The sequence below is a fragment of the Balearica regulorum genome, chromosome 12 (genome assembly GCF_011004875.1).
Source record: "Balearica regulorum gibbericeps isolate bBalReg1 chromosome 12, bBalReg1.pri, whole genome shotgun sequence".
Classification (NCBI taxonomy): Eukaryota; Metazoa; Chordata; class Aves; order Gruiformes; family Gruidae; genus Balearica; species Balearica regulorum.
The window spans coordinates 22049216-22075063 of NC_046195.1; the positions used below are offsets into that span (position 1 = coordinate 22049216).

General features: G+C 41.3%; 1 protein-coding gene across 2 annotated transcripts in view; it reads left to right on the forward strand.

Moving 5' to 3' along the window:
- The window catches only part of MAP2K5 (mitogen-activated protein kinase kinase 5), a 139241-nt gene that overhangs the window by 63216 nt on the left and 50177 nt on the right, over positions 1–25848 (forward strand). Inside the window, exons 14-17 of one of the 2 annotated variants that reach the window (XM_075764126.1) lie at positions 6164–6237; positions 7166–7216; positions 10805–10876; positions 23860–23889. In XM_075764126.1, the coding sequence (XP_075620241.1) occupies positions 6164–6237; positions 7166–7216; positions 10805–10876; positions 23860–23889 (227 nt within the window). The remainder of the gene's footprint in view (positions 1–6163; positions 6238–7165; positions 7217–10804; positions 10877–23859; positions 23890–25848) is intronic. The other variant, XM_075764127.1, reaches the window with a different exon arrangement.

Below are 25848 nucleotides of genomic sequence, written 5' to 3' on the forward strand. Positions count from 1 at the left end.
GGTTCCTAATGTTGCTAACAATACTGTTTAATTTAACCCATCTGCTCACTCAGCCCGTGTGCACAGTTGGAGCGTGCAGTAACCGACATCATTTGTGATTGAAAGAGAAGTGTAAAGTAGAGAGACACGTAGAAAATTTTAAGTTGCAAACCAAATAGGTAAGAGCCTTTTCTTCTGGGGTGCCTGGTTTTGGAGCGGCTGAGAAGTAGGTGCGAGGCTCTGGCGGGGGATGAGCAACGCCTGGGTTGGGAGCCCGGCGTCCTCGTGAGATCCGTGCAAGGAGTCGGGCACCTCCGGAGAGTCATCCGGAAATCTGTGCGCTGAGTGGGGAGAACAAGCTGATAGGAAACACTAATTACCAGTACGTAGTGAGGTCCTGCCCCTCCTTAGAGCTTAGGCTCAGACTGTCCTCAGGCTTTTGTGGAGGGTTGGTTTGCAGCGGAGGAGGAGATCGATCCTTCCTTTGTGGCGTGGCCCAACGAGCCACCGGGCAAGAGGACGTCGGCTTCAATTCCCCCTCGGTCTTGCAGCGTCTCCTTCCTGGGAGATCGCACTGACGGGAGAGCACAGGCTCTCTCCTGGGTGGGAGGAAGAGGGCCGCGGCCACAAGAGTGAGTGGGGATCAAGTAAGGACCTGGCTTTGTTACCCCTGATAGAGGGTGAGTGAAATGCTCAAGCTGCTGGTGTATTCGACCTGCGGCTGTCGCTGGATTAAAGGAACAGAAATAACCCAGAGCCCATGCCCAGCTTGGCGCAGACACAGCTTACCAAGGAGGCTTCATTTCTGAGGATGGTGTAAACGTTTCACCTACTAGCCTGGATGTTGCCAGATGCAGAGATTTATCGGCTCCATCCCCTCGCAGCAAGAGGAGGAATAGTCTGGACGCCAGAGCTGCCGCGGCAATTGTCAGGATAAATAGAAAAGAAAAGGTAGCTGGAACATCCCTGGCTGGGTATCGCTCTGAGGAGGCTACGCAGTCTTTGCCACGCTTTTGTAACACCCAAAAAGAAAAAAGCAGATTTGAAATTTTTTTTTGTTTCTAATTTTTTTTTCATTTAAAATTCTGGCCACCTAACTGAGTGTGGTTCGGAGGGAGCATTGTGGTCGGGCATAAATACTATAGCTGCAACATTTTATTCTGCTGCTGCTGTAAATTTAGAACCTGGGTCTGATTTTTGCTTTGCCAGTAAAACCCAATCTCCCCTTCCGCACGGGTTTCATTGCCTTGATTGAAGAGCAGCTCTGAGGTTTTGATGAATTATGTATGGTCCTTGCTGTGGTCTGAAGAAAAGCACTGAAACTGATTTTTCATCACACTTCAGATTTTTCTGGCCTTGGTCTGTTGCTGGATTGACCAAGGTGAGAACAGGACTGCAAAATGCCATGGAGGGGATAACTTGCATGCCAGGGTTCAGCAGAGTTTCCTCAAGGGATTGGTTTTCAGTATTACTCTGTGCCCGTTTTTAAGATACAGAAAAAATGCGTGTGTACTTCTACATCTTAAAAATGGGTACCGAGTAATACAATGCGAGGAAGATGCCCGTTTCTCAAAGTCATCTCCTTCAGCTGGTTTTAATGCATCAGAGGTAAACGAAAGAAAATGTAACCCTGACTTCCTTGCTGTCACACGCAAAGCAGACCGCGCAGGAAGCTCGCGTAGGCTAAGAAGTCAAGAATTTCCACCGGGGTGATAACAAAGGTGGAGAAGCGATCATCGTGAAGGAGCTGTGTAATGCGGTGCAGCAACCGACAGTTTGCGCCTAGAGCACGGATTAAAGCGAAGGAAACAAACAATGAGCGAGTCTTTTATTCCAGATCAGACATTTCAGCAAATATTACAGCTTAACTTCAAAACAAACCTTGCAACTAATGAGGTGATAGCCGTGCATATTAATAAACCCGAAGCTGTAGTCGTAGGCATCACACCCACATCAAACATAAACATAAGATTAACACCTACACCGCTTCTTTGGAAGATGTGAGAATGTCCCAATGATAAGTGTGCTCTTTTCCCCAGAGGATAAGAAGTAGAAATGGAAGGGTAATGAGAAATTAACTTAGATTTAAAACAGAATTAGCAATTAAACAAGTCTAATCATGTACAAAGTCAAAGTTTGTATAAAGACAAACCAAAATCTGTTAAGTTCAAGAATAAGTATAGACCGTATGCATTTTATCTGGTATGGTTTTTCTGTTCACACCTCCTTATTAAAGGAAACGTATGAAATAAATGTTACCCGCTTGTGTTTAATTGTACTGATCTGTATCGGTACGCCTGACTGCGTACTGGGGGCCGGCGTGTATCGCAGGGTTTGGGGACCTTGGTTTCCGACTAGGTTCTAAATTTGCGTCGGAGTCTCTGGAAGCGTTTTGTGGCTTGCGGCGTGCGAGGTTGAGCGAACGGGAGCGGAGGGGTGCTGGTTGGTGGGTCAGGCGCTGGTGTGAGCCGGATGCCGAGTGCTCCCGTCTTCTCGGCAGCGACTCTGGTTTGCTGTATTTGACTTCCCCCCCCCCCCCCGCCCCTCCTTTCTAGCTTTGTGAGAAATAATCAGCGTTAGTGCCACATATAATGAAGCACAAACGAAAATACCAGGGTGTGCGTATGTATACCTATACATACTTATGTGTATATCTATGTATAGCTAAGGACATACATACACACTCATGGATCACTTAGGCTTATTTAAAAAAAAATAATCCTGGCCTCTGCAAATAGCATGCTGATGAGGTCGTTATGGCAAGAAAATATTTTCATTCTTCCAGCAGCTTCACTTCAACAGTAACGTTCTGTGAGCTGTCTGCAGCTAAAATTGTGCTTTTGTATCTCTCATCTCCCTTGAACCTGGCATATTGCGGGTTTGTATTTTTAAAAGACAGAAAAACTCAAGAGACAGCTTTTAAAAATCTGGGTGGTTGTTTGTTTTTTTTTCCCCACAATCATTAATCTGTTTGCTTTTCAATAAAAGAGAATGACTGAAATGTTTCGTGTTCAAAAAGCTGAACCTCTGACAGTTCTGTTTACTGCTAAGTAAGAGCTTTGGAGGTCCCATTTATTTGCAGAGAGGTGAAACAACTTAGGCAGATATATCATAAAGAGGACTTGTTCATCCTCTATAATGATGCTTCATAGAAATCATTTGTATTAAGCAAGCACTGGTAATGGGAGCATAATGACCCCTTTTGGCTCTTGTTTAAATTCTTTCACTTCTAAACAGTAATATTAATCACAAGCAGATGGTGCAGAACATTATTTATGCACATTTGTTTTCCAAAAACAAAAAATGTTTAACCCATTAACTGAAGTGGTTTATGAAACCAATAGGCTAATTTACAGATCGGGTGATTTTTCTCCCCACTTTCAATATGAGATATTTTGCGAAGTAACGTTTTTGCCTGGGATTGTCACTTCCTTTTTTCTTGAGCAAACCAACGCAACCGTTGGCATTCATAGCAAATATTTGCTTAAATCCCCTGTTTTCAGTGCTATTTAAATTCTACTGCAAAGACAGATAGTATTTGTTCTTGGCAGAGCTTGTTTGGCTGCAGCTTGCTCGGTAGAGTCCCCAACCTGCACAGGCTTCCCTCCCTTAATGGGCTGATCCCCGACGGCTTTTTTTTTTTTTTTTTCCTTTTAGGATTTTCTTTAGATTTGTTTGTGGAAGGATTTTGGGATCAAGTGACGCTTAATGAATAACAGATGCGGTTTTTTCATTATATCGACTTACCGTCACATCCCACATGGTAGCGGGGAAGGGGAGATGGGGTCCGCAGATCCCCGGTGACACTGGGTGATGGTCGGGTGGCTCTTCCTTGGTGGGAGCTGGGCAGCCCTGGTGGGACAGGGGACCGTTCTTCCTTCTGCCTTCCCAGACCCCTCACTCGGAGTGAAAGAATTTTTGCATTGTTAAAAAATAATGCAGTTGATCCGGTCTTGATCCTGCAAACCTATTTCCAGCCGTACTGCACCAAAATATTTCTCTTGTCCATTTGGTTATTAATTATTTTTGTTACATCCTTCACAATTAAAAGCGAGGGGCTCTTGTTATACTGCACTTTTCTTTTCAAAGTGTGAGCACTGTAAACAGCTGGATTCGTGGTGCAGAACGTCGGCATTGTCTTTACGTGTAATTGCATCTGCCATTTAGTTCATTAGAACTCGGCGCAAGCCTGGTAACGAGGTAGCTCTATTGGCTGCCATATTTTTAGAAAGAAGGTTAAACAGGATTACGGTGCAACTTACTGTTCTTCACGGGATTCGGGATAGAGCCTGCCGGTGTACTCGGCGTCTCTTGTTAGATTTAGCAAAGCCCCTCGACACCGGGGAGGAGTGTGCTGCGTAGCGGGAACACAAGCAAATCTCTGAGTCTCCCTGAAGTTTGAGTTAGAAAACGTAGTCTTAAAATGTTGTTGGGAAGCGTGTGGGAGATTTTGTTGGCTGCGTGGGTTGCTCTGTAGTGGTGTTTTATCTCGTGACCTGAGGCAGGGGAATAGGTAAAGATCCATCAGAAATGCAGCATACGGATTGAATTCCTAGCGACGAAATGGAGATGGGGATACACAAGTCTGTCGATGCTGTAACGTGATGGAGACACTTGTGACTGATTTTTCCTTTGGCTTTAGGGGGCAATTGCAGAATGTACCAGCGGCATCGATACCCAGCTTGAAATGTATCGATCTGCTTAAGCTATATCACGTACTATTGCGTGCTCCCCCCTTTTAAACTGGATTTTTAGCTCAAATATAGGAAAGCATTTAATCAGCTTGTTAATTGAGGTTATACATTTCTACATTACAGAGACAAATTAAGCGAGCTACTGTGGTACCAGAAAACATCTGCTAAACAAAGGCAAACTTAATGATAAACAAAATTAGGTTCTTTTCTAGTTGGGTTTCATCCATCTGCACCCAACTAGTGTTCACTTTTAAAGAAGGCAAAGATACAAGCTATTGCTTTTAATCCATTTTGACAGAAGAAAGCAGTGATTAGGCAAAGCCACTGTGCTCTAAGCTTCCCAAGTTTAAGCCCAGCCGTAACGCGCACATTATGCTTTCCGACTGGCATCCCGGGAACAGAAGGATGCTCAAATGTTTCCTGCGCTACAGTCAGGATGTTCAGCAGTTTATTCGCACGTCGATTTTACAGTACGTGACTTCTTTTGACATCAGAGGGGGTCAGCATTAAGATCTTTGCACTGACGACCTGCCTTTACCATGTAGGTTGATGTTTTATTTGCTGGAGCAGGATTAGCGATCGTTTTAAGGCGTTGCTGGCAGTTAACTTCTGCAAAAGCTCTGAATCCAAAGCCGGTAGCTTGGAATAATGGTTTGCACGAGAGCAAAGCTGCACTGTATGTGTTCTTGTAGCAGGAGGAGGACGGAACGTGCTCGTGTGTTTTTGTCTGTGTTCCTCTCTGTAGGCGTTTGTACGGGATATGCTGTAATTTTTATGGAATATTAAATTCTGTGCTGGTCAACACATGGAATTAAGCGAGGGCTGCTGGGGAAGAGGGAGGCAGGGTTAATTGCAGCGTTGGGAGTACGAAGTCGCGGGGCTGGACCGTAAAAGGTCAGCCCTGGATACTAAAACAGGCTTCACCGTTTGCACCGTTGCTTTCGGCTTGCTCCTGCGTTGTCCCGTGGCAGGGTTCGTTCCCTCTCCGCAGTTCCCGCTTCTTGCTGTAATCTGCAGAACCTTTTTTGCAGACCTGCTCCAGCCTGCACTCCAGCAGTTGTTTAATCCTATAGTTATGAATTGATTAAATCCCTGTCTAAATGTAGCGCTTCCACTTGTGGCCATGGAATTTCATCTTTATTTTTTCAATCTGATTTTCCAATTTGTCAAGATCACATTGAATTCCAGGTCCTGTCCTTCAGTGCCCTTGCTGTCCAGATTGGCGTCACCTGCAGATTTGGGCTCAATGATCTTAAGGGTCTTTTTCCAACCTAAATGGTTCTGTGATTTAATAACATGGATTATCGGTATTTGAGAGGTACAGATATAATGTCATCTGTGCTACTGACTGTTACAAACCAGTTTGCATTTGAAATGTATCTTTGAAATGTTTCCTCTTAAAATCTCTCACACCAGTATTCGTAACGATCTCTGTCTATACAATACGTATAGGATCATATAGATTAAATCCGGTTTTGTTCCCCGAACAGATGTGAAGCCGTCTAACATGTTGGTGAACACGCGAGGCCAGGTGAAGCTGTGTGACTTTGGGGTTAGCACGCAGGTAATTCCCCCTGTAGATATCTGCCCGCTCTCTTTCGAACGTCAAAATCACCTGGCTGCCAGACAAACCGCCCCACAGCAGCTCCCCTCTGCTGGGAGAGCCCTATTCATTTTTAATCTCTGGGCGACTTTTCTTCATCTGAATATGATTGTTCATTGTTTAATGACAGTAAAAACTGCTGATATTGTAATTACTACTTACGAATAGCAAACTTCATTGATATGCAGCTTTGATATGAAAGTGTTTTGGCCAGACAAAAGGGAGGGCAGAGCGAGAGATGTGTCTGGGGAGCCCAACTGGCCCACAATAAAAATTAATATTGGGAGTAACAATAGTGGTGGGCTTTTACAATGTGCAGCACAAATTTTAATTAATTTCCATTTTGGGTCTCCCTGGAGAACTTCTCTGATAGTGACCCATGAGCTTGCTGTGATGTTGATTTGAATTTCAGCACCTTTACTCTCAGCCAAACACGAGGACCAAAGAGAAGGTCAGCCTCGTATTATAAGTTGTCAGAGTCTGTTGTCCCTCCAGCGTATTTAGTGCTCGTTGCATTCAAGTGATGAATGTGGCTTTATTCACATCTTGAGCCAGCTGACTGAAAAATGAGTGCGTTCAATCCTACTTCAAATTGACTTTTTATATCAGACTAGTTTGGGGTACTAAAGCGATAAGCATCCTGTTTAACAGAATTGTTTAAGGTTATCTGCCATAAACTGTAATGCAGTGCTTGTTTAAATTGGAACTCTCATTCCGAACAAAAGAGAGATTTAATCATTTTTAATGCCTTTGCAGATAAATTTGTTCCCTTTTACATAATTTTTAGTTGATTTATAGGAATGATGATTGTAGGTTAAATGAGGAATAATTGCCCATTTTATTTCCACATTATCTTTATATTGTTCTAACAGACTGTTTTGTCTGATAGCTGGTGAATTCTATAGCCAAGACGTATGTTGGAACAAATGCTTATATGGCGGTAAGTGGATTTATGCAGGAATAACATTTAACTAGAAGTATTTGCTCACAGTCGTGTTCTGTGTAATGCAGGATAGATTCTAAATCCTCAAACTTCATCTCTCCCTACCCCCAGCCTAAGCTGTGTTTTAATTGCGCGTGCCACGAAACAGCTCCCTTTTACTGTCTCCCAGACCCGCTCCCTACCTGCGCTCCCCTAACCGCTCCATCACAACTGCACTGCTTGCCGAGAGGGAAGAGTAATATCAGAAAAGTGTTTCTTCCGTGTATTTTTAGTTGCCTTTACTGCATCGTAACAACCGGGAGGAACAAAGAGAGCCGGTTCAACGTTAAAAAAAAAAAAAAACCCAAACCAAACCAGTTTTCCACTCGTAGCCTGCAGCTCTTTGCAGACCACTGACGGTCCGATGCTGTCGACAGCTTGGGAACCGCTGCTCCGAGCCTGGAGCTCAGCAAAGCATTTAGACACGTGCAGGCGTCTCGTGGACTTCTCGGTACCTAAGCACTTGTGTGGGTGTTTCCCATGTGAAGCTGCCATGGAAATTTGAAGCTGGAAAATATTTGGACTAATAATACAAGGGCATTAAATTGCATGTTGTGTAATGTGAATAGCAAAGTCAGCAAGGCATTTCGCTTCTCCGTATAAATTTTGTAATGATGAGACTACTTTTGTCCATTTTCTGTGGGTTAAAACAAAAATTCTCATCATTTTCAGATCAAAGTAACGCATTGCTGAAGACGTGTCAGCTGCTGGGGTTAGCTGGGGTGCGAGGTTTGGGGTTAGCAGCTCTAGCTGACCTGCCAGTTGGCGTGTGGTGGTCGTCTCGTTGAGATTAATATGGTGACAAGAGCCAGTCTGAAAGTAAACTACAAAAGTTAGCCTGTATTTTCCATTAGATCAATTTGATCAATTTTCCTTCTCCATTTAACAGATGTGAAAACTTAAACGTTTCAGTTTAGAGCGGTATATTAACTGCTGTCTTTTATTTTTGGCCATTAAAAGTCTTTTAGCAAACTGCTTATGTCGTAATACTAATGAGGAAAAAATAAGTGTTCAGCTTGTTGGGAAAAAAAAAAGTGTAAACAGTACAAAGTGGTTGATACTTGTATTTTTCAAACCTCAGAAAAGAGGAGAGAGAAATCCATGACCTTTAATCGCTTTCAGGTATTTTTTCTTTACTTTCTTGTAAGGAGAAAGCAGATCAGGGTGTCCATTGATTTGCTAAGTGCTTTTCCAGTCAAGGTGTACTCATTATGTGGCATCTGAAACACTCATGTCACCATCCTAGAAAGACTTGGGCTATCCTGTGTCGTCAGAATATTATGTGCAGAAAAATGTATTTAAAAAAAAAAAAAAAAAGTCCAGTCTCCTATATTACTGCTTTTGCTAGTAAGCCTGCTGATTTCTATGTCTCCATTTTCTAAAAGAACTGGAATACAGCGATTCAGACAAATAAACAGCTTCAAACTAATCAACTTTTCCAACTCAGCTGCTACTCTTAGAGTGGTCTTAAGCAGGTCTGAGAATTAAATTGTATTATGCTTCTAGTGTACGAATCAAGCTTACTGTTCTCTTTCCCAGGTGTACATTAAATAAATTACTTTTTTCTTATTGTTTATGGATGAATGTGATGCATTCATCTATTAATTGAAAAAGAGAAGTTTAAGCTAAAACACACTTCATCTGATTTCTTGTGTTAAAGTTGTTTTGCTTGCTGAATGAGTCATTTGTTCTCATCAGATTTATAGTCTAGTCATCAAAAAATAAAGAAGGTCATAAGCTTTGGCTTGCCTACATGGCAGACTGTGAGTGAATTTGAAACCATTAAAAGAATTGTGGTTTCTGTTTAAAATAAACAAGCAAAAAAGCTTTTTGATTGAGAAATTAAAATTTCCAACAAAAATACATTTTCTGTAAAATCATTTTATCACTGCTTTGTAGAGGAAAAAAAAAATAATGAAAAAAGTAACCAGTTGTAGAAATTTTTAAGAGAAAATATTTTTGAGCTGTGCATCCTTAGGATGATCTCTGCGTTGCACGCTTTACTTTATGTATGTGTTACTCTTATTTTCATCATCTTTTCCATGCTCTTAAATTCACGTGACTAGACTTTTTGTTTAAAACATGCAAACGATTTAATTGCCGTTATCTGGGTGAATACATAATTTCAAAATATAAGTTGCTGTTTAGAACTCGAGCTCTTACAAGGGAAGAGTAAACTATTTAATATTGCTCGGTGTGAATTACGGACCCGATTTGGCGGCTCAGGAAAGGCCAGGGTCTCATCTGCACGAACGTGTGCGGTATCTGCTGGTAACAAAACATGCCTGGCCGGGATAGCCGATACCCTGTTACGTTATAAAGGCAGATGTATGCATCGGCGTACGTTTTGATTCCATATCTGCATCTGTATGAGGATCATTGTCAGTATAAAAGGATGCTTAAAAATCATATCCCTATACGATACCGTTGCAAGTGTTTCTAAGATCTGCTGACCTAGGCTAACTATACTTAATGAAGGCTTGTCTTAATGAACTTTAAAAACAAATTTTTGGATCACTCTTCAGCTCAAAATAAATGAGGCTCAGTCACAAAGATTTTGTTCCAGTTACACTCTGGGGTGGGTTTTTTTTTTAGGTTGTGGCAGTTGTGGAAGGCTATCCTCAAAGATCATGTGGGCAGCACTGTGCTTTTTACTTAACATTCATGCCGCGATAAAAGCTCTTGACCTGGGATTAGCAGTGCAGAGTAAACATCCGAAAACACATTGGACTGGCACTAATTTGGGAGTTTGTTTTCTAAAAAAGGTCTCTGGATTATTAAAGACTAAAAATACAGCTGGTGCTTTGTAGGTGGTTGGGCTAGACAGGTGCATTAACAGCACAGTGGGGAGAGAAGTCTCATGGAGCCTTTTATTGTTACATTTCATGCTGTACTTGACCTTGGAAATGCTTAAATTGTAGCTTTCAAGTAAAAACTAGCAGTTATATTTTACAGCATTCTATTTCATGAGGCATTAAACTTGCTATTAGTAGTTTTGAGTGAAGACTTTTTTTTCTATAGGTCAAAAATGAAATTAAAAAGTATATAAAATAAAATTGCCGGCATGTGACTTCATTGATTCTTTTGGCTTCAATAACTCTGCTTTTTAAACCGTAGTTACTCCCCAACCCCTTGACTCAACATTAGGAGTCTGTTTTCCTAGTGTCCCTCGCTGCCGTGCCGGCAGTAGACGTGGGTACCATTGGACTCTCACAACTTGACCTTGCACTGCGCGTGTGCAAGCCATTGGCTTTTTTGTTGGATAAACCAGCCCAAAGGCAAATGCCAAGGCCAACTTTACAAGGTGCATAGCAATGAACGGCCGCAAGCCTGAGCATAACCAAGTCCTTTGCTTGTGCAGAAGAGGGAAAAATAAATAAATAAGTTGCGTTCGAAGAGTGGATTTGCTCTCTGCCAGGTTAGCTGGTGAGCTTTAAGCTTCTTTGCGTTTCCTCAGTTTTGTTTGCCCTGGGCTAGCTTTTGTGGGGTAAGTACGTATGTTTGTTTGCTAGGCTCAAGAAGACGTTTCTTTCCATCTCTTTGCAGCCTGAGCGGATTTCAGGAGAACAGTATGGAATTCATTCGGACGTTTGGAGTCTAGGGATTTCCTTCATGGAGGTATGCAAATATCTATCATTTTCATGTGCACGTTGCAAGAATCAAATGAAGTCTAACATCAAAATATTTTAGTGTAGTCTTTGGATACTCTTTTATATATGCATGCTTTTAACTATTGCTAAATTTCTTGGCTGTATTTAGAATGGGTTCGTTCTTTCTGCGTTCAATTCAGGTATGCAGAGCCTCTGTACAAACCATGCAACAGTCTTAAACCCTCTAATAAAACTCCATATGGGAGTAAGATGTAGGGTCTGCTACGTGGATGCCTCTGCATCCTCTCAACACCTCTGGGACTGAAGACGACGGTATTTCTGTATTGCATCTTCACAGGCCAGGATAGAGTGGGCTATTATTAGGGTTAAAATAGCGTTATGCAGATTCAAGGTTTGAGCTGGGTTAATGGCCTTGCAAAATCTTTGCAGAAATATTTGCACGATGGTTGGAGTCTCTCCCTGTGTGATTAAATAAAGCGTTTGAATTTAAGTGCTCACAAGGGCTTTTAGAAAGCTTTCGCACAACCATACTTTCAAGCAGGAGAAAGTCTTATCAAAATGAAGCACTTCAAAGAGAACGTGGCTGTAAATGCAGTCATTCAGGAGAAACTGGCTTTCTGCAGGTTCAGTCAGAACAAGTTTTGATTCAGGAAAAAGGTTGGGTTTGTTCAGCTTAGGGCTGATCAGATGTGTTAAGAAACATAAATTTCAATGACTTTATAAAAAACAGATTATTGTTTAAGGGAAAGAGAAGCTAGGGCGTATAAGTTGAGTAGAAATGCTTGTGTTATGATAATATCTTGACCAGTAAAATCAGATCTGGCTTGGTCTGGCCTGGGAGAAGGGACCAGGTAGGTCTGGTCTGGTGGTGCCAGGAGGGAACGTTCACATAGCCTTGGCTGGCCACAAACAAGTGGGCTACGGCTGGAAACCCTTGTAGCCTCGACAGCTCGAGCAATACACTCTCAGGAGAGTTTTTCAGCTGAAGGACGGTCCCATGGAAGAACTTCTCCCTGCTGGGAGCAGGTGTTTCTTCCCATAAGAACAGGTCATTCAAACCATCGGTGACTTGCATCATCTTTCTTGCAGAGCTTAACGAAGGCATGATACGATTAACCAAAAAATACAGGTGCCCTTCCCTTCTGGTAGAATATAGTATCGTTAAGGTGAAGCTGAATATACCTTTTGGTGAAGTGCAACTGGTGTTTTTAGCAGAAGATTAGATAGAAGTTAAGTCCTCTTGGTGCTGACCCTCTGCATCTAGGCAAATTTCACATTTTGTAGCCTGAAAATTAACCAAGACTAGTGTTAGGCTTTCAAATAATAAATTCCTTACCGAATCAGTTTTAACCCAAATGAAAATACTTACTGCTGAATCATTGCATTCAGATCTTGTAAATCTTTTCCGGAGTCTGACTGAAGCTACCTCTGAATTACAATAATGACACACTTTAACGTGTCACGGGGGATGCAGTTCTCTTCATTTGTTTTACTGCGCATTTTAATGGTTTGTGGTGCTGGAGAGCCCTCAACAATTTTGGGAGAGATACAGAACGTACTCACGCACTCTGTAAATTAATCCAGGCAACAAAGGGCTAAAACGAGGTTGTGTTATGTTAAGACTTGACTCGGTCTTTTTCCTGATTCAGGGTGGAATAAGTGATATAAATACAGAGTCCTATTGAGCAAGTATTTACTAGTTCCTTTGCTGAATAAAAAAATGTATTTTGATGTGCAGTAACAAGCCAATGATTTACCATGTCGACCATGATATCTGGAGTTTAGTTTGGGATTATTAGATGGTAACTTGTCTGGTCATGAATTTTATTTGAAGGATGAATTTCATATTATATTAGCCAACATTAGGAAAACTCCTTTCTTTTGCATTTACTTTCCTCTTTTAAACCTTCTTAACTTTTCTTTCTTCTTTTTCACTTTCCACAAATGTCTTCCGAACCAGATGTACAAAAACCAATTTGGTTCTGTGTGCTTTGTTAATTGGTATGTCATCTCGTCCTCTGAGACCTCTCTTCAACATGATCGCTGTTTTATTGAAGTGGTTTGAGTGATGTGTTAAATGATGAAAGCAAGGACAGTGGCTTAGAAAAATGTCTCAAAAAAGGTGAAGAAAATGCTCAAAGAGCCACACAAGGTCACTGTCATTAAAGTAACACTGTATTGACATGGGGATTGCTAGTGGAGACTCCCAGGCTCTTGCTGATGGAACTGTTAAAAAGGGAAGTTAGCATCTGTGGTAGGATTTTAAAATCATCCCCACTTAGTAGTGTAATACTCCAATCCCTACAACTTCAAGCTAGTGCAGTTCTAGCGTGTTAATCTAAGAGAAATGGCATGTGGGACCACGTTAGCAAGGGCTGTTCTGATGTTTGATAATATAAAGTTGCAGCTAAATAAATCTTCTCATTTATTCTTCTGAGCCTTTAAAATGTCTTGAATTTCTTTGCTGCAAAAAGCTATGCGTAATGAGAAACTAAACTGTTATTTTTGAAGGTTAAGAAAATTGCCCCCCAAAAGCTTGCTGGCAGAGTGTGAGAAGTATCAGAGTATCAAAAGTACCGCCTAAGTTTCGAGAGACGGTGAGCGTTCCTACTCCTTTTGAAGTATGAGGTATCTGAGGATGCTCAGTCTTCCCTTTGCCAAAAATACAAAATAAACTAAAAATTTAAAAAAAAAGAAAAAAAAGAAGAAATGCTGCTAGCTTTTTTTATTATTATTCTTTCACTTTTTTGGAGTTTGCATTTCTTTCCTCACTATTTTCTGAAGTGAATTAAATTTAATACATAATCTGTAGAGCTGTTCAAAAGTGTTTCATCACAAATACTTTGTGTGTTTTCATGAAGTTTTTTAGATGTTTTATTTAAGTGCTCCTGGGTTGACAAAGCAAGTTCAATTTAAACCAATGACATTGCTGTCACTGCGCTGAAGACTGTGTCAGCATTTTCATTATAAAAGCTGGTTTTCAGGGGTTTATAACTCAGTCATAAAACACACTCCAGGCTGTCTGGGCTGAGTCTGAGTGCTCTTTGCATCGTGTAACCGCTTCGCTCTCCCTCCCAGAACCGTGCCCTGCACAGGAGGATAAATTAAATTGCCTAATATTTCTTGTTACTCTCCAACACGACTCTGATCCTACCTTGCGTGGCTGCTATCCGCAAGTGGACTTTAAAGCATCCAAAATGGGGTAAAATACATCTTGTTGGGTTTTGATAGGCAGCATTCTTATCCAGTGGGGCCTTTTTGTGGAGGTGTTTGAGGAGTAGATACGCTACTGACACCTTCACCTGAGCTGCTTCTCCAGGGATAAGAGATTGTTGTAAGGGAGGAGAAGCTGGGTGAGAAGAGCTTTGGTGGGACCTTGTAGGGCTGGTGTGTTCTCAGGTCCTCCTGCTTCCATGGGGATTTCCTTCCTGGTTTTCTCCTGGATTTTACCATCTCAAAGGTGCCTGCTGAGGAGCGCTGGCAAGCTCTTGAGACAATACTGAGGACTAGTGTGTCCTACGTGTCATGAGGACAGATGGTAGGTGAGGAGAAGGGAGTTTGGGGAAGGGAATGGAATTGAGTTGTGATCCGAGTTGTTCGTTGAGGCAAAGTGTAGGCTTGCAGAAGATCCAGGGCTGATTTTATCTACAGATACAAATGGTATTATATTGAAATGTGGGAAATGAAAGTGATTTGCTTACACCACAAACCAACTAAGTTTTGGAAATAGAATATGAGCTCATGTGCTTGCTTAATGATAACTTTTTGCACCTCCTTTTGTATCACGTCCTAGTCTCTACTTTCCACTGTCCTCTGCTGAGAAAAACAGCTGTTTTCCTGTATTTCAGGCCTCCTTTTAAAAATAACTTTTCTTAGAAAGATTATCAGTGTTCTCTCCTTCAGGGAAAATGAGTTTGTCTGTCAGTTTTAATGTTAGAAACAAGTTTTTAAATCTCCCCAAATGAGAATTTTAAGTCTAGTCACCAGAGTTCTCTGTTACCTGTATATTTGCAAGAGCTTTGCAGGGTTGCTAGTTGTTTGTGACATTTGTGTTAAGATGCTGTTTTAAGCCATGTTCCAAGCAGCCATGTGACAGATTTTCAGCAGTTGTGTGCATTCCCACATAGAGGAACAGCAATATATATGCGATGAACATGCCTTACATCGTGTATTTCAGGCGCGCATGAAGCCCTTCTGAGCAGGGTTAACACGAAATGCATGCAATGTCAACGTTATGGAGTCTTAGCCTCTTCAGCACACTTGGGCTGGGAGCACAGAGGGAGATGTAAGAGCAGCTCACTCAGAGCATGAAGACAAAGAGGAGGAAGGTGTTTGAAGAGGGTGCTACAGGAGAAGCAGCTCTGCTTTAAGATGATTCTCTTAAAGCACTTCAATCTTTGAGATGTTCAACTGCATAAAACTGATGTAAAGACTCGTGTTTACGTAATCTGGTCAAGGAGAGGAGGTTTCAGAAGAGTTCTTTCTAAGGAGACTAAAATATGTGGTTGGTCACATATCATCAGCTTTGAACTGATAATGGTTCAAGATCCAGATCGTGAGCTGATGTGCAGGAAATCCTGCAGACCGCAGTTTGGTCTTCTGCAGGATTTCACTTTTGTGTGGACATGAGGGTTGGTCTTTCATCAATTTTATGCCCTTACCTAAACAATAGCGGGTGGGCAGACATGGTGGGGGAAACCTGAGACCCAAAGCTTGGTGGTACAGCATAGCTTTCTGTAGTGGCACTGGCGACTTAGGGAAGGTTTGGTAGAAAGGGGTACAGTCATGATGGGGCAACTGTGAATGTCAGTGTGACTACTGGAAGCAGACACAGACCGTGCGGTGACCTACAGTGTTGAAAGCTACACTGAGTAGAGGCAGGAGGAATATTAATTAAAGTAGCCCATTAGAAGACGGCAAGGGTCAGGCTTAAATGGGAAATGGGAATTTGCATTTAATCTCCATGCAGAGCAGGAGTCTTGGTATTGTAACAAAATACTTGGCTGGAGTGAGGTGTCTCCAGTCAAGTGACAGTTCTTGCTGGAATTGTCCTTGCTTTTTGTGTGCTTGGAATGAGCAGAACTTTATTCTGCGTCTTTAAACTGGAGAGACTGGGAAAGGCCTTGCCATAGTGATGCTGCTGGTGCTCGTAGAGCCACCATGAATGACTCGTAGCAGAAAGCATGAGGTCATCATTAAGCAAACACGTGAAGAGCACAATTTCCCCATTCCTACACTGAGAATTCAAGAAGTTCTTAAAGTAATGCACTAGATGGATCTGGGCACATTGCAGTAGATACAGTATGATATGTCTTAAATTACTTTTTTTTTTTCTCTTTTTTTTTTCCTTACTGAATTCCAACCTCCTCTAACCTAAAAAAAACCCACCAAGCGTCACTTCTGTGCCCAGCCATCTTAATAACCAGCAATGCTGGGATGTGATGGGTGTTCACTTTGTCGCCGCAGATCACTCTAAAAAATATTAGAGAAAACTTAAACCAAGTGTTTCTGAAAATGCCGGATTACCATCTCTGTGGGCTAACGTCTTCTCTCTGCCGACCGCAGGGCCTCAGGCAGCGCGGGTTTCTGTGGTCCCAGCCCTTGGCCAGACCCTTCCTGAAATGGAACCAATTTTATAGAGGAAATGTTCCATTTCTGGCCTTTTTCTGGTTTCATGAAATATGGCTGAGAGCAGACTCGTGCCTTGGGCCTTGCAGCTTGGACCACTGATAATTGCATAGGTGTGATGATTTAGTAAGAGACATCTTTCGTTTAGGATTAAGGAAAGCAAGAAAATAAAAAATGCTTTTTTTTGCAATGAGCCTCACCCTCTTCCTCTGTATTTTTAAGGACTATAGTAGTGTGATGTTTGTGGCCTGTATGGACAAGTCCTTGCACACTTCTCTCAGCCACTGAGAGTGGCTGTGACACACAGAATTTTGCCAATAACTTGAATTTTTCTTATCGTGGAGTATTTATGTCGTTTTAATCATTCTGGACAGAATGATGCGTTTCAGAAACTTGTTCTTAGGAAAAAGCTGGCCTAGTTATTTTTTTCCCCCTTGAGCTATTTCGAGCAATTTCTCCAAGCAGCGGCCGTTAGCTCCGTTTCCTCATCTGCCATCTTCAGCGGCCACCAGGATGAAGACAGACAATGTCCAGCTACATCCGCGATCTTTGTGGTAGTGGAATTAGAAGTAAAGGTACCAGTGCCTGAGGGTTGGGTCATGAATTAATAATTGCCGTGTGGTGGGGGAGGCCCGTCAGAATCGCTGAAAACGGGGAAGTTGCCTCGCAGAGCGCTATCAATCACTCAGTGACCATAACTTCCAGTAATTAGTGTATTTTATGGGCCTTTGCTTCAGTGACTCGGAAGCACATATGCTCCACTCACAGCTAAACTTAGCCAGAGTAATATTCCAGGATGATTTATCCGCTTGCTGCACTGGGATGTAACCCTATATTAGGTGAAGATTGTGAACTAAGCTGCAATAAAGTGTAAGTTTAGGTACAGTTTGCGCGGGTTGAGACCTCAATGTATCATGTTTCTCAGCAATTGCTCTTAGGCCACTGCGGGCAGTCTGTGCGGCAGCAAAATAAATAATACAGTTCTCTACCTGAGTAGATAGATGAGTGGACAATTAAGGGATAATATCGGCTGTGGTGTATCCGTAATACATAGTGTTACGGAGTATAGATTATTGCTCTCTATTCTTATATTATGTAGTCAAAAAGTCGAAAATTTCGAAATGTTTGTCAGTCGAGTCTGCCTTTCCCCGTTATTTAATTGGTTTGCAATGGCAGATGAGCTCTCTCGTGCCAGCGGAGATGGAGAACAGCCCTGCCGCTGCTTCGCTGAAGTTGAGCTGCGTTTCCACCAGCACAACCGAATTGAACATTTTATTTTATTTTTCTTCCTTTAGGTATTGAATCTAACTCCAGCAAACAAATAAGCAGGAAGCCTCTCTACTCAAACAAGTAGTCTCATTAATCTTTATGGCCCATTTGTACGAATTTTGCACCTGACAATTTCCACAGATTGGCCCTGAAAGGCCCGTGTCCCGCCTTTTTCCCTTCAGAAAAGGCGCCGCTATTTTGAGCAACACCTTTGAAGACGTAGCGGTAAAAGCCTGGTAATATAAGGGATTTGTGGCGAGGAAGAAGTGTGCAATTTAATCACGATTGTCTGCAGTCTTTAGTTTGCAGTGCATTTACTATAGTTCATATTTAAAAGAAGTCAAAGTGAAACTAATTATCTTTAATTAAGGCGAATTAGGCTTTGATTTTTAATATATTTTATGTAGAGAGATCTCAAACTCATCTGCTGAAGCCAGGGAATGTCCCAAAGGTTATTAGGGCATATTTCTGTTGGGCCTGACGGTGTTAGTAATAACCTTCTTCCTCATAGTCCTAGACATGAACAAATATGTCACTTCATCAGTCTCTGTTACCCGCGCTTATGCCCCTCCGCAGGGGTCGCAGATTCCACAAGTTATCAGCTAATGGCGTTATACATTAAAAATTGAAGCTTTCCTCACTCTGAGGCCTTTCAAGGCTTTGTTCTTAAGCCCCAGACACTTTGGAGTGCAGCTGCAAACTATAGGCAGAAGATTAAATTAATTTGTAACTCTTTTTTCGTCCTGCATTACTAAATCCTGCACATTTAATTGAAACCCTACTTCAAGATGCTTTGTGTTTCTGTTCTTCTTTGTTGTCAGTTTAACCTCAGAAGCACTTTAACGCTGGTAAATTGCTGTTATATCCTTTTGGATTCTTTTTTTTTTTTAACTGTGCAATAAGAGGACAGTGAAATTGATATTAGAAGGAAAGAAAAATCTTAGAGTAGTTTTTGAGGTATTTAATATTTATTAAGGTCCATACCCTGCAGAGTTTCAGGTGATTTTAAGCCATCTATCTAGGAATGTATAAATTGGTCTTGGAATGAAATTTCACCTAGGGAATTTTATGTTATCCAGTAGTTAAGTCTGATTTTTAAAGTTTCCTGTGTCTGAATGTTGCGAAGTGGCGGCTGCTTTTCCATAAAATGAGGGTTTAACTGCAGTGCACAATCTAAATGCAAAATCCTTAGATGGAAATTTAATTGTGTAAAATGTGCACAAGGTAATTAAGAACAAATTTTAGAACATTTCAGACTATAAAGTCCTCCTTCAGCTAGATCAGTACCGATATTGTAAGTGCTTATTTTCAATTTGCAGTTATGCTGAGAAACATGGAATGTGTCTAAATTAAGAATAAAAACATCCCATGCTTTTCAGTATAACTGTAAATTAAAAAACAACTTGCACAACATAGACAATAATCTAAGTGGGAGACTTTACTGCCTGAGTGTCCTAAAAATATGTTTTGAACTTCCTTCCCTCAGCCACTTTCTGAACAGGATACGGACCAAGCCGCTATTGTAATTCTTATAAACAATATGCAGGCGGGCAAGTAAAGAGCGATGTGGAGAACGCAGTTTGTTAGTGAGGATTTCTGGATTTCCGTTTTCAGTTCCAAAATTATTAAATACTTTATTTCAATGAGTCATTTTTAATCTTGTGGTCACTTAGCTGCACGTTAAATGTATGTTATTTAGGAACAGGTTAGAGTTGCTTTCCAGCCCTTCTTATGGCTGCGGAGTACAGAGGGTTTAGGCACCTGCCTCCTCTTCTTTTTGCTTTCCCTTACGTGTTTTTAGATATAGTTTGATAAAAATCAGCGTACACGCACACTATACCTCTGCCTGTTATTTAATAATCTGGGGTTATATCCCGTTTTATCAAGTACTGGTTTAAAATCTGATGGTGCGTCCCGTACATCCATCTGCACCTCTGCCCAGGTCGGGGGGAAGGCTCCTGTCAGGTACTTGCACTCGGAAGGGCATGTCACGTTGTTTTTCAGGATCCAACCATAAGATGAGCATTTTAAGTGCTCCGATGGGCTACTTCTATGTCTAAGAAAGTAGTAATTTTTTAAAAACCCACCCACACCACCACCCCCAAAAAAGCCCTACAAAGACATGTCTAGTGAAGTGAAATGGTGTAGGAAAGTGTTATTCTGCCGTATTTCTTGCTGATACGGTCCGATTCTCGTATTTCCATACCATGCTGGCATTGCAAGTCACTGGGCCTTTTTAAAATGATGGTTTTTACAGTTCTTGTGTAGTGGGAAGGTATCCATAGGGAAATGAGAACTACCTCCTTGAAGTTTCAGCATTCCCTTCTCCCCTCCTTAATATCCAGAGCTGCCTAAAATACTGATCAGGTCCCAAACCTAGTGTTGAATGGAAATATTGCATTTTTGTTACAGTGCCTTCAAAACACAATTACAGGTTCCTGAGCTGTATCGTGTAAATGCAGAGGAGATAAGTTTTTGATAGTGGGTTAGTTTGGTAGTTTACTTTTTTTTTGTATTCTGCATTGGGCTTGTGCTGCATATGTTTATACAACTTTCTTGAGACAGATGACAGTATGAAAATCCCTTTAGTGAAGCTCTAATCTGTTTGGTTTTTTGTTGTTTTTTTTCTTTACTTTAACTGTGATGCTATTTATAAATCTAAATCTACATACAGAGGTCATTGGTTGGCTGAACTTAAACCATTTTACTTAGTAAATTTAATTAAGAAAATACAGTGCAACTCATAAGCAAATGAGTTTTTCCTAGTTTTAAACCAAACCACCCTCTTGAGTGCTGATTGCCTCGCTCGACCCCTGGTGATACAGAAACAGGCAAAATTAAAAAGGACATTAAAGCTTCATTAAATCTGAAACACATTTAGTACAGTGACATATCTGCAGGCTATTTCAGGGAAGATTACATACTCTTTGCTAAGTTTCTTAATTTATAATACCTTGACAATCTTGCAGGGAGGAAACAACTCTGATGAGATGAATCGAGTGGTGGTTCAGGGGGGATGCAGAACTGGCACATGATCTGTCCATCGCTGTATTGCTTTGCGGTTCCTGGTCAAGGAGCGGCTTCGCTGAGAAGTGCATTTCTTTTTTAACAACCCCTAAAGATCTTGTTCCCGATGCATTTCGGATTCTTCGAAGCTCATTTATACACTGTGTACTTACGTCTGGCAGAAAACTGCTCTTTCCCCAATTACTCTGCTGCCTTTGGAGCCCCTGCTGAGGTGTGTGATGGTCAGGGAGAGGAGAGAAATCTCCAGTGAGAATGAAAATGCTTAGTTTGAAGTCATCATTGAAGCAGTGGTCGTTTTTCTGCTTAAATAAGATCTGCAGAATCTGTGCATGTAGCCATAATTATTTTCTTCCTCTGCAGTGGGATAAATATTACATTCCTACAAGTCTGTAGCTATTATAATGACTATTCTTAAGTCAGTAGTCATTGGAAAAATCAGGATTTCTTCTACTTCTGTTTATGGAAAAGTGTTTGGTATGTGTAGGTTTATTTCTAGGCACTTACAGGCTATCACAGCAGCAGCGCTTCTTAGGATCTCGAGCAGCTTCTTGGAATTTAAGGGTGGTCCTCCCAAAAGAAGAGAAGGTAAAAAAGGACAGTGCTTTGTAGCTTTTATTAGCTCCTGGTCCTTAAGGCTGAGCATGATGGAAAATGTAGGGCTTTTGCTTACCTATTTAGCAGTATATTTCAAAGCCTGCCATCAAAGAGTGACTGGAGTGACTCCGAGCTGCGAACCCGACACGAGCGATAGAAAAGATGGTGATCAAGCCTGCTTAGCTCAAGTTTGTTTGCTACGAGAATGAATTTGCTGCGAAAAGAAGTACTGAGCTCAGCACTGCAGCAGAAACAAGACTGAAAGGCAGAATTTACCCCAAAGAGTTGAGTCTTGAAGGCAAACCTGAAAGACAAAGCACAGAAGAAACCCGGAGGAGGAAGTTAGCTTAAATTTTATCACTTTGGAGAAGTGCCTACTGAAGAGATCACTTTATTGTTGTTCCCTATTCCAGGGTCTCTAGTAGGCCTGATTTCTTCTACATTCTGTAGGCGTTGGTCTTACAGACCAAGCAAACATAACAGTCCCCAAAAGGAAGTCTACAGGCAGATCACAACTTTCAGAGAGATGAGTGACACAACAGAAACATCTCAGGAAAACTGCTCTGCTTTGTTGTGTTGCTGCTAGTAGGGCTCCTTGGTCAGCACCATACTGGTAGAGCAGACTGTAATGGCTCCTCCTCAGTCGTTACGCAAACTCCCATATTTAGGAAAGATTGGGGTGATTTTTCAGTGGTGCATGGAAATTTAGGTACACAGTTCCTGTAACTGTGATGTGTCTGTGCAATAAGTGAACATTCAAAGGTATTGTACAAACCGAGTAGCCCTTCTAGAACCCACTTGCTACGTCTGTAGTCTTTCAGGACAAATACTATCTCAGTATTGCAACAGCTTGTTTGAAGAGTAGTCACCAAATAAATTGTTTCCTCTTTGGGTTTCTCTTGCATACCTCTTACACAAATGCTTCAAAACCTACTCTGCTTTTGTAATGTCCTTCTTCAGAGGATCTGGGAGAAGTTTACTGTGTTTCCTAAGGCTCGCAGCCACATGGCTAGTACGAGACTGGGTTTGGATGGCACCTGGAATTGCAGAAAGGGCACCATCTCTGCTGTTGCCTGGTTGCTTCCACACATGCTGTCAGCTTCTGCTTGTTACCTTTTCGTGACCTTTTTCCTGAACTGGGGAGGCACGAGTATGTCTACTGGTCTTTGCCCCATCACTTCCCAACCTTGCTACAGCTCTGTCCGTGCCTTGGTGTTAGTAGTTAGGGTAGTTTTGTGCTGCTGGACAGGCTGAAATTTCATCATAGGTTAGCGCAGCTGCCTCAGCTGCAATCTGGTGAGGTCAAGTAACCACGGCACTGAGGAGCTCAAATATCGATGGCGATACAGGTGCCGTGAAAGAGCTTTCGCCCAGCACTGATGTGTGGTTTAGCATTTGCAGTACGTGACATGCTGGCTGAGACCTTCAGCGTTGATGCTTTTGCTCAGTCTGATGTGTGAATATGCCTAGTTTCTCATGCAGACAAATCAATGATAGTGGTGCATCTATAACCTTTTTGGTAGACTTTCTTGAGCTTGGTAAGGGGAGGATTCATGAAGGTTAACTGTAGCGTAGAATCTCGTCTGCCTACAGCTCCTCTGTAAAACGTGGAGAGAAGTGGACTTCTCCAGAAAGCAGGTCAGAACGGAGCTGCTCTGAGTGCCCTTTTGGAGGTGTCTGCGTCAATGCTGAAAACTCTTGTCCTTTGCTGAATCGTAGACAAAATAACTTAGTTGTGTTTTGGTGAAATCGTTTCCAAGGTTCAGATACCAAATGGGAAAACCTACAGTCTTGTGTGAAGAATTTATCATGGAACATTTATTAGCTATGGCATTATGGCAACAGGAGTGTTGTTGTAGGGTCTCATACTGATACTACCAGATACTCCAGTAATGCATGCATTGAATTACAAAGTGCAGGCAATAAATCCAGTTGATCTCATGTGCAATCGAAAGTAGATCCAAAGAAAGACAAAGTGTCTTTTTGCAGGTGCCATGATCTCTCTCGCAGGTTCCTAGCTGGGTTTGACACCGATAAGGAGACAAACCTCAGCTATATAACCCAGATTTTACTCTGAGCCAGTTAAGGAAGGACTTTGGGAGTTCAGTGCATGCTCTACAATACCTGTTCCATTCAGATAATTATCAGTAAAGGTCAGTGTCGTCGGCCTCGCTATTGAGGCTGAACTGGTTTAATTTAGAGAGTCCTCAGGAACTTGGGCATCAAACAGTGTTACTAAGCGGTACAGGCAAAAGAGCTTGGGAAATACAGAAATACTCAGAAACGAAGAACAAGGGGTAATTGTTGTGAATGACTCCATTCTAAATACAGCTCTTTGTGTGTTTTCAGAATTACTTTTGCTGACATTTTCCAATTTATACAATAGTAAGACTTGAGTACTTTTCTCTCTTTAAGAAAATGTGCCCTCCATGCAAATCTATATAACTAGACAAATATTATTTCCTTTCCCAGCTTGCTCTTGGGAGGTTTCCATATCCTCAGGTAAGATTGTTCATTACTGCTGTTTGCCACTGTGACATTCATTCCTATGTATGAAGGTGCAGAGAGCAATTGTGAACATTTGAGCCACATACAAATAAATCTGTCCTGTTAAATTGAAAAGTGGTATCTTGAAGGAGTCATTTAGAAGTCTCTATTGATTTTTTTTTTCCCCCTCGTTTTCTCTTCTCCAAACTCCAGATTTTCTTTCCCTGGAGAGAAAGAAAATTATGATGACGTTAATGATTGTTTTGTTGTGAGATTAAAAAATAATCCAGTATGTACAACAGTGCTTTTGAAGTAGGAAGGTGGATCTACTCCTTTTTTATATTTTCATTTTCAATTTCAATTTTTAATAATGGTGCAATGGTCTCAAATATTCTCAAATCAAAAATACCATGTGAATGGAATGCTTAAGGGAGCTCTGGATTCTCCCTTTTAAAAGGACCTGATATTGGTATTTTATTTAGATAGTGGCATTTTCTAATTTCCCACTGACCTAACTCGGTTCCATTGAAGCCAGCGGTAAAACTATTTCCATCTTCAGTGGCAATGGTTAGGCCGATGCCGAGCACTGCAGTACCACGTAATATTATACTTTTGCTGTATGCTTGAAAAAACATGGAGCTCAGAACAAAACAACTAAGCCAAAAATAGGTTTGATGATTACTTTAAATTCTTACTGCAAGATGGATGGTAGAATTCATAGTAAAAAACTATTCTGTAGTTCCTCAAATTATTCTTTCGTGGAAAAGGGGGGAAAAGTGAAGTGTCCAGGGACTAAAATGAATTATTTGAATGTGGTTTTTATGTTTTCGTATGTTTTATGAACACTGTTTTCTGCATCTTGGTCTATACAGATCAGAGTGCCTGGAGGCATGTCTGATTTAAAGGTGGTGTTGGTCTGTGCTCTTTAAGCATCTATTAACTTGCTATTATTATGCAAATAACTGTTGTAATACACATACTAATTTATGCATGGTTAGATTATGCAGATGCCTCACAAACATGGTTATTGAATAATAGGCTGGGACTCATTCTCTCTCCCATTTTTATAAGCTGTTTTAAGCAAATTCTCCTGACACTTTTATGGACTTGCAAAGGTTTTGCATACGTAGAAATATACTGATTTTTCACTTTCTCATCTCCTATGGAAAATGTTTCCTGACGGAAAGTGCTGTAGCTGGTTAGCAGAACATGTTTTGCATATTTTATCCATATTTTAAAATGTACCCTCTCCTTTGAAGAGAGGATTGAAAAAGAAGCTCTTGTGTTGAAGTGTCCTCCATACGTTGGCGTACTCACTTGTGCTCGTTGAGTGTCTTGATGTTCGTTGTAGATGGTGTATTATAACGCTAAATCAAAGTGACGTGGGATGCAATTTAAGATAACCCTGTGTTCGCAGAAGTGTTGGAGCTTGGGGAAAGAAGTGAGAGCGCATGCATCGCGTATGATTCGAGACAAAAATTTGTTTGCTGAATTGGGAGCAAAACATGATTGCTAGTTTAAGATCCTTTTTGCTATTCTAATTAAAAAACGGATCGGGTTTGTAAAAGAATATTTGGCAAGTCAGTAGCCCATGAAATTGTATATATTTTTTAATGTAAAACACTTGAGGAGGTGAAACTTTAAAATGTAGCTATTAAGCTTTTCAAGCAACTGCTTTTCCTAAGGATTTTTATGTGAAGAATATGTATTTTAGACGTGTGCTTACATAGCTGGTCACAAGAACGCTTAGAAACCCACTCTGATGAGGGGGATAATCAGTAGGGTTTTTTTAATGTCAAAGGATCTATTTACCTCCCTACGTAAGGGCCTGATTCTGCAGCCACTCACTTGAGTAAATCCTCCTCGCTTCAGTGAGTTTATTCAAATGAATAAAGCTAATACTATATGTGTTTGCAGAATTTGTCCCTAAATAACTTGAAGTTACTTCTCTCTGAAAATGGAAAGTATGGATAC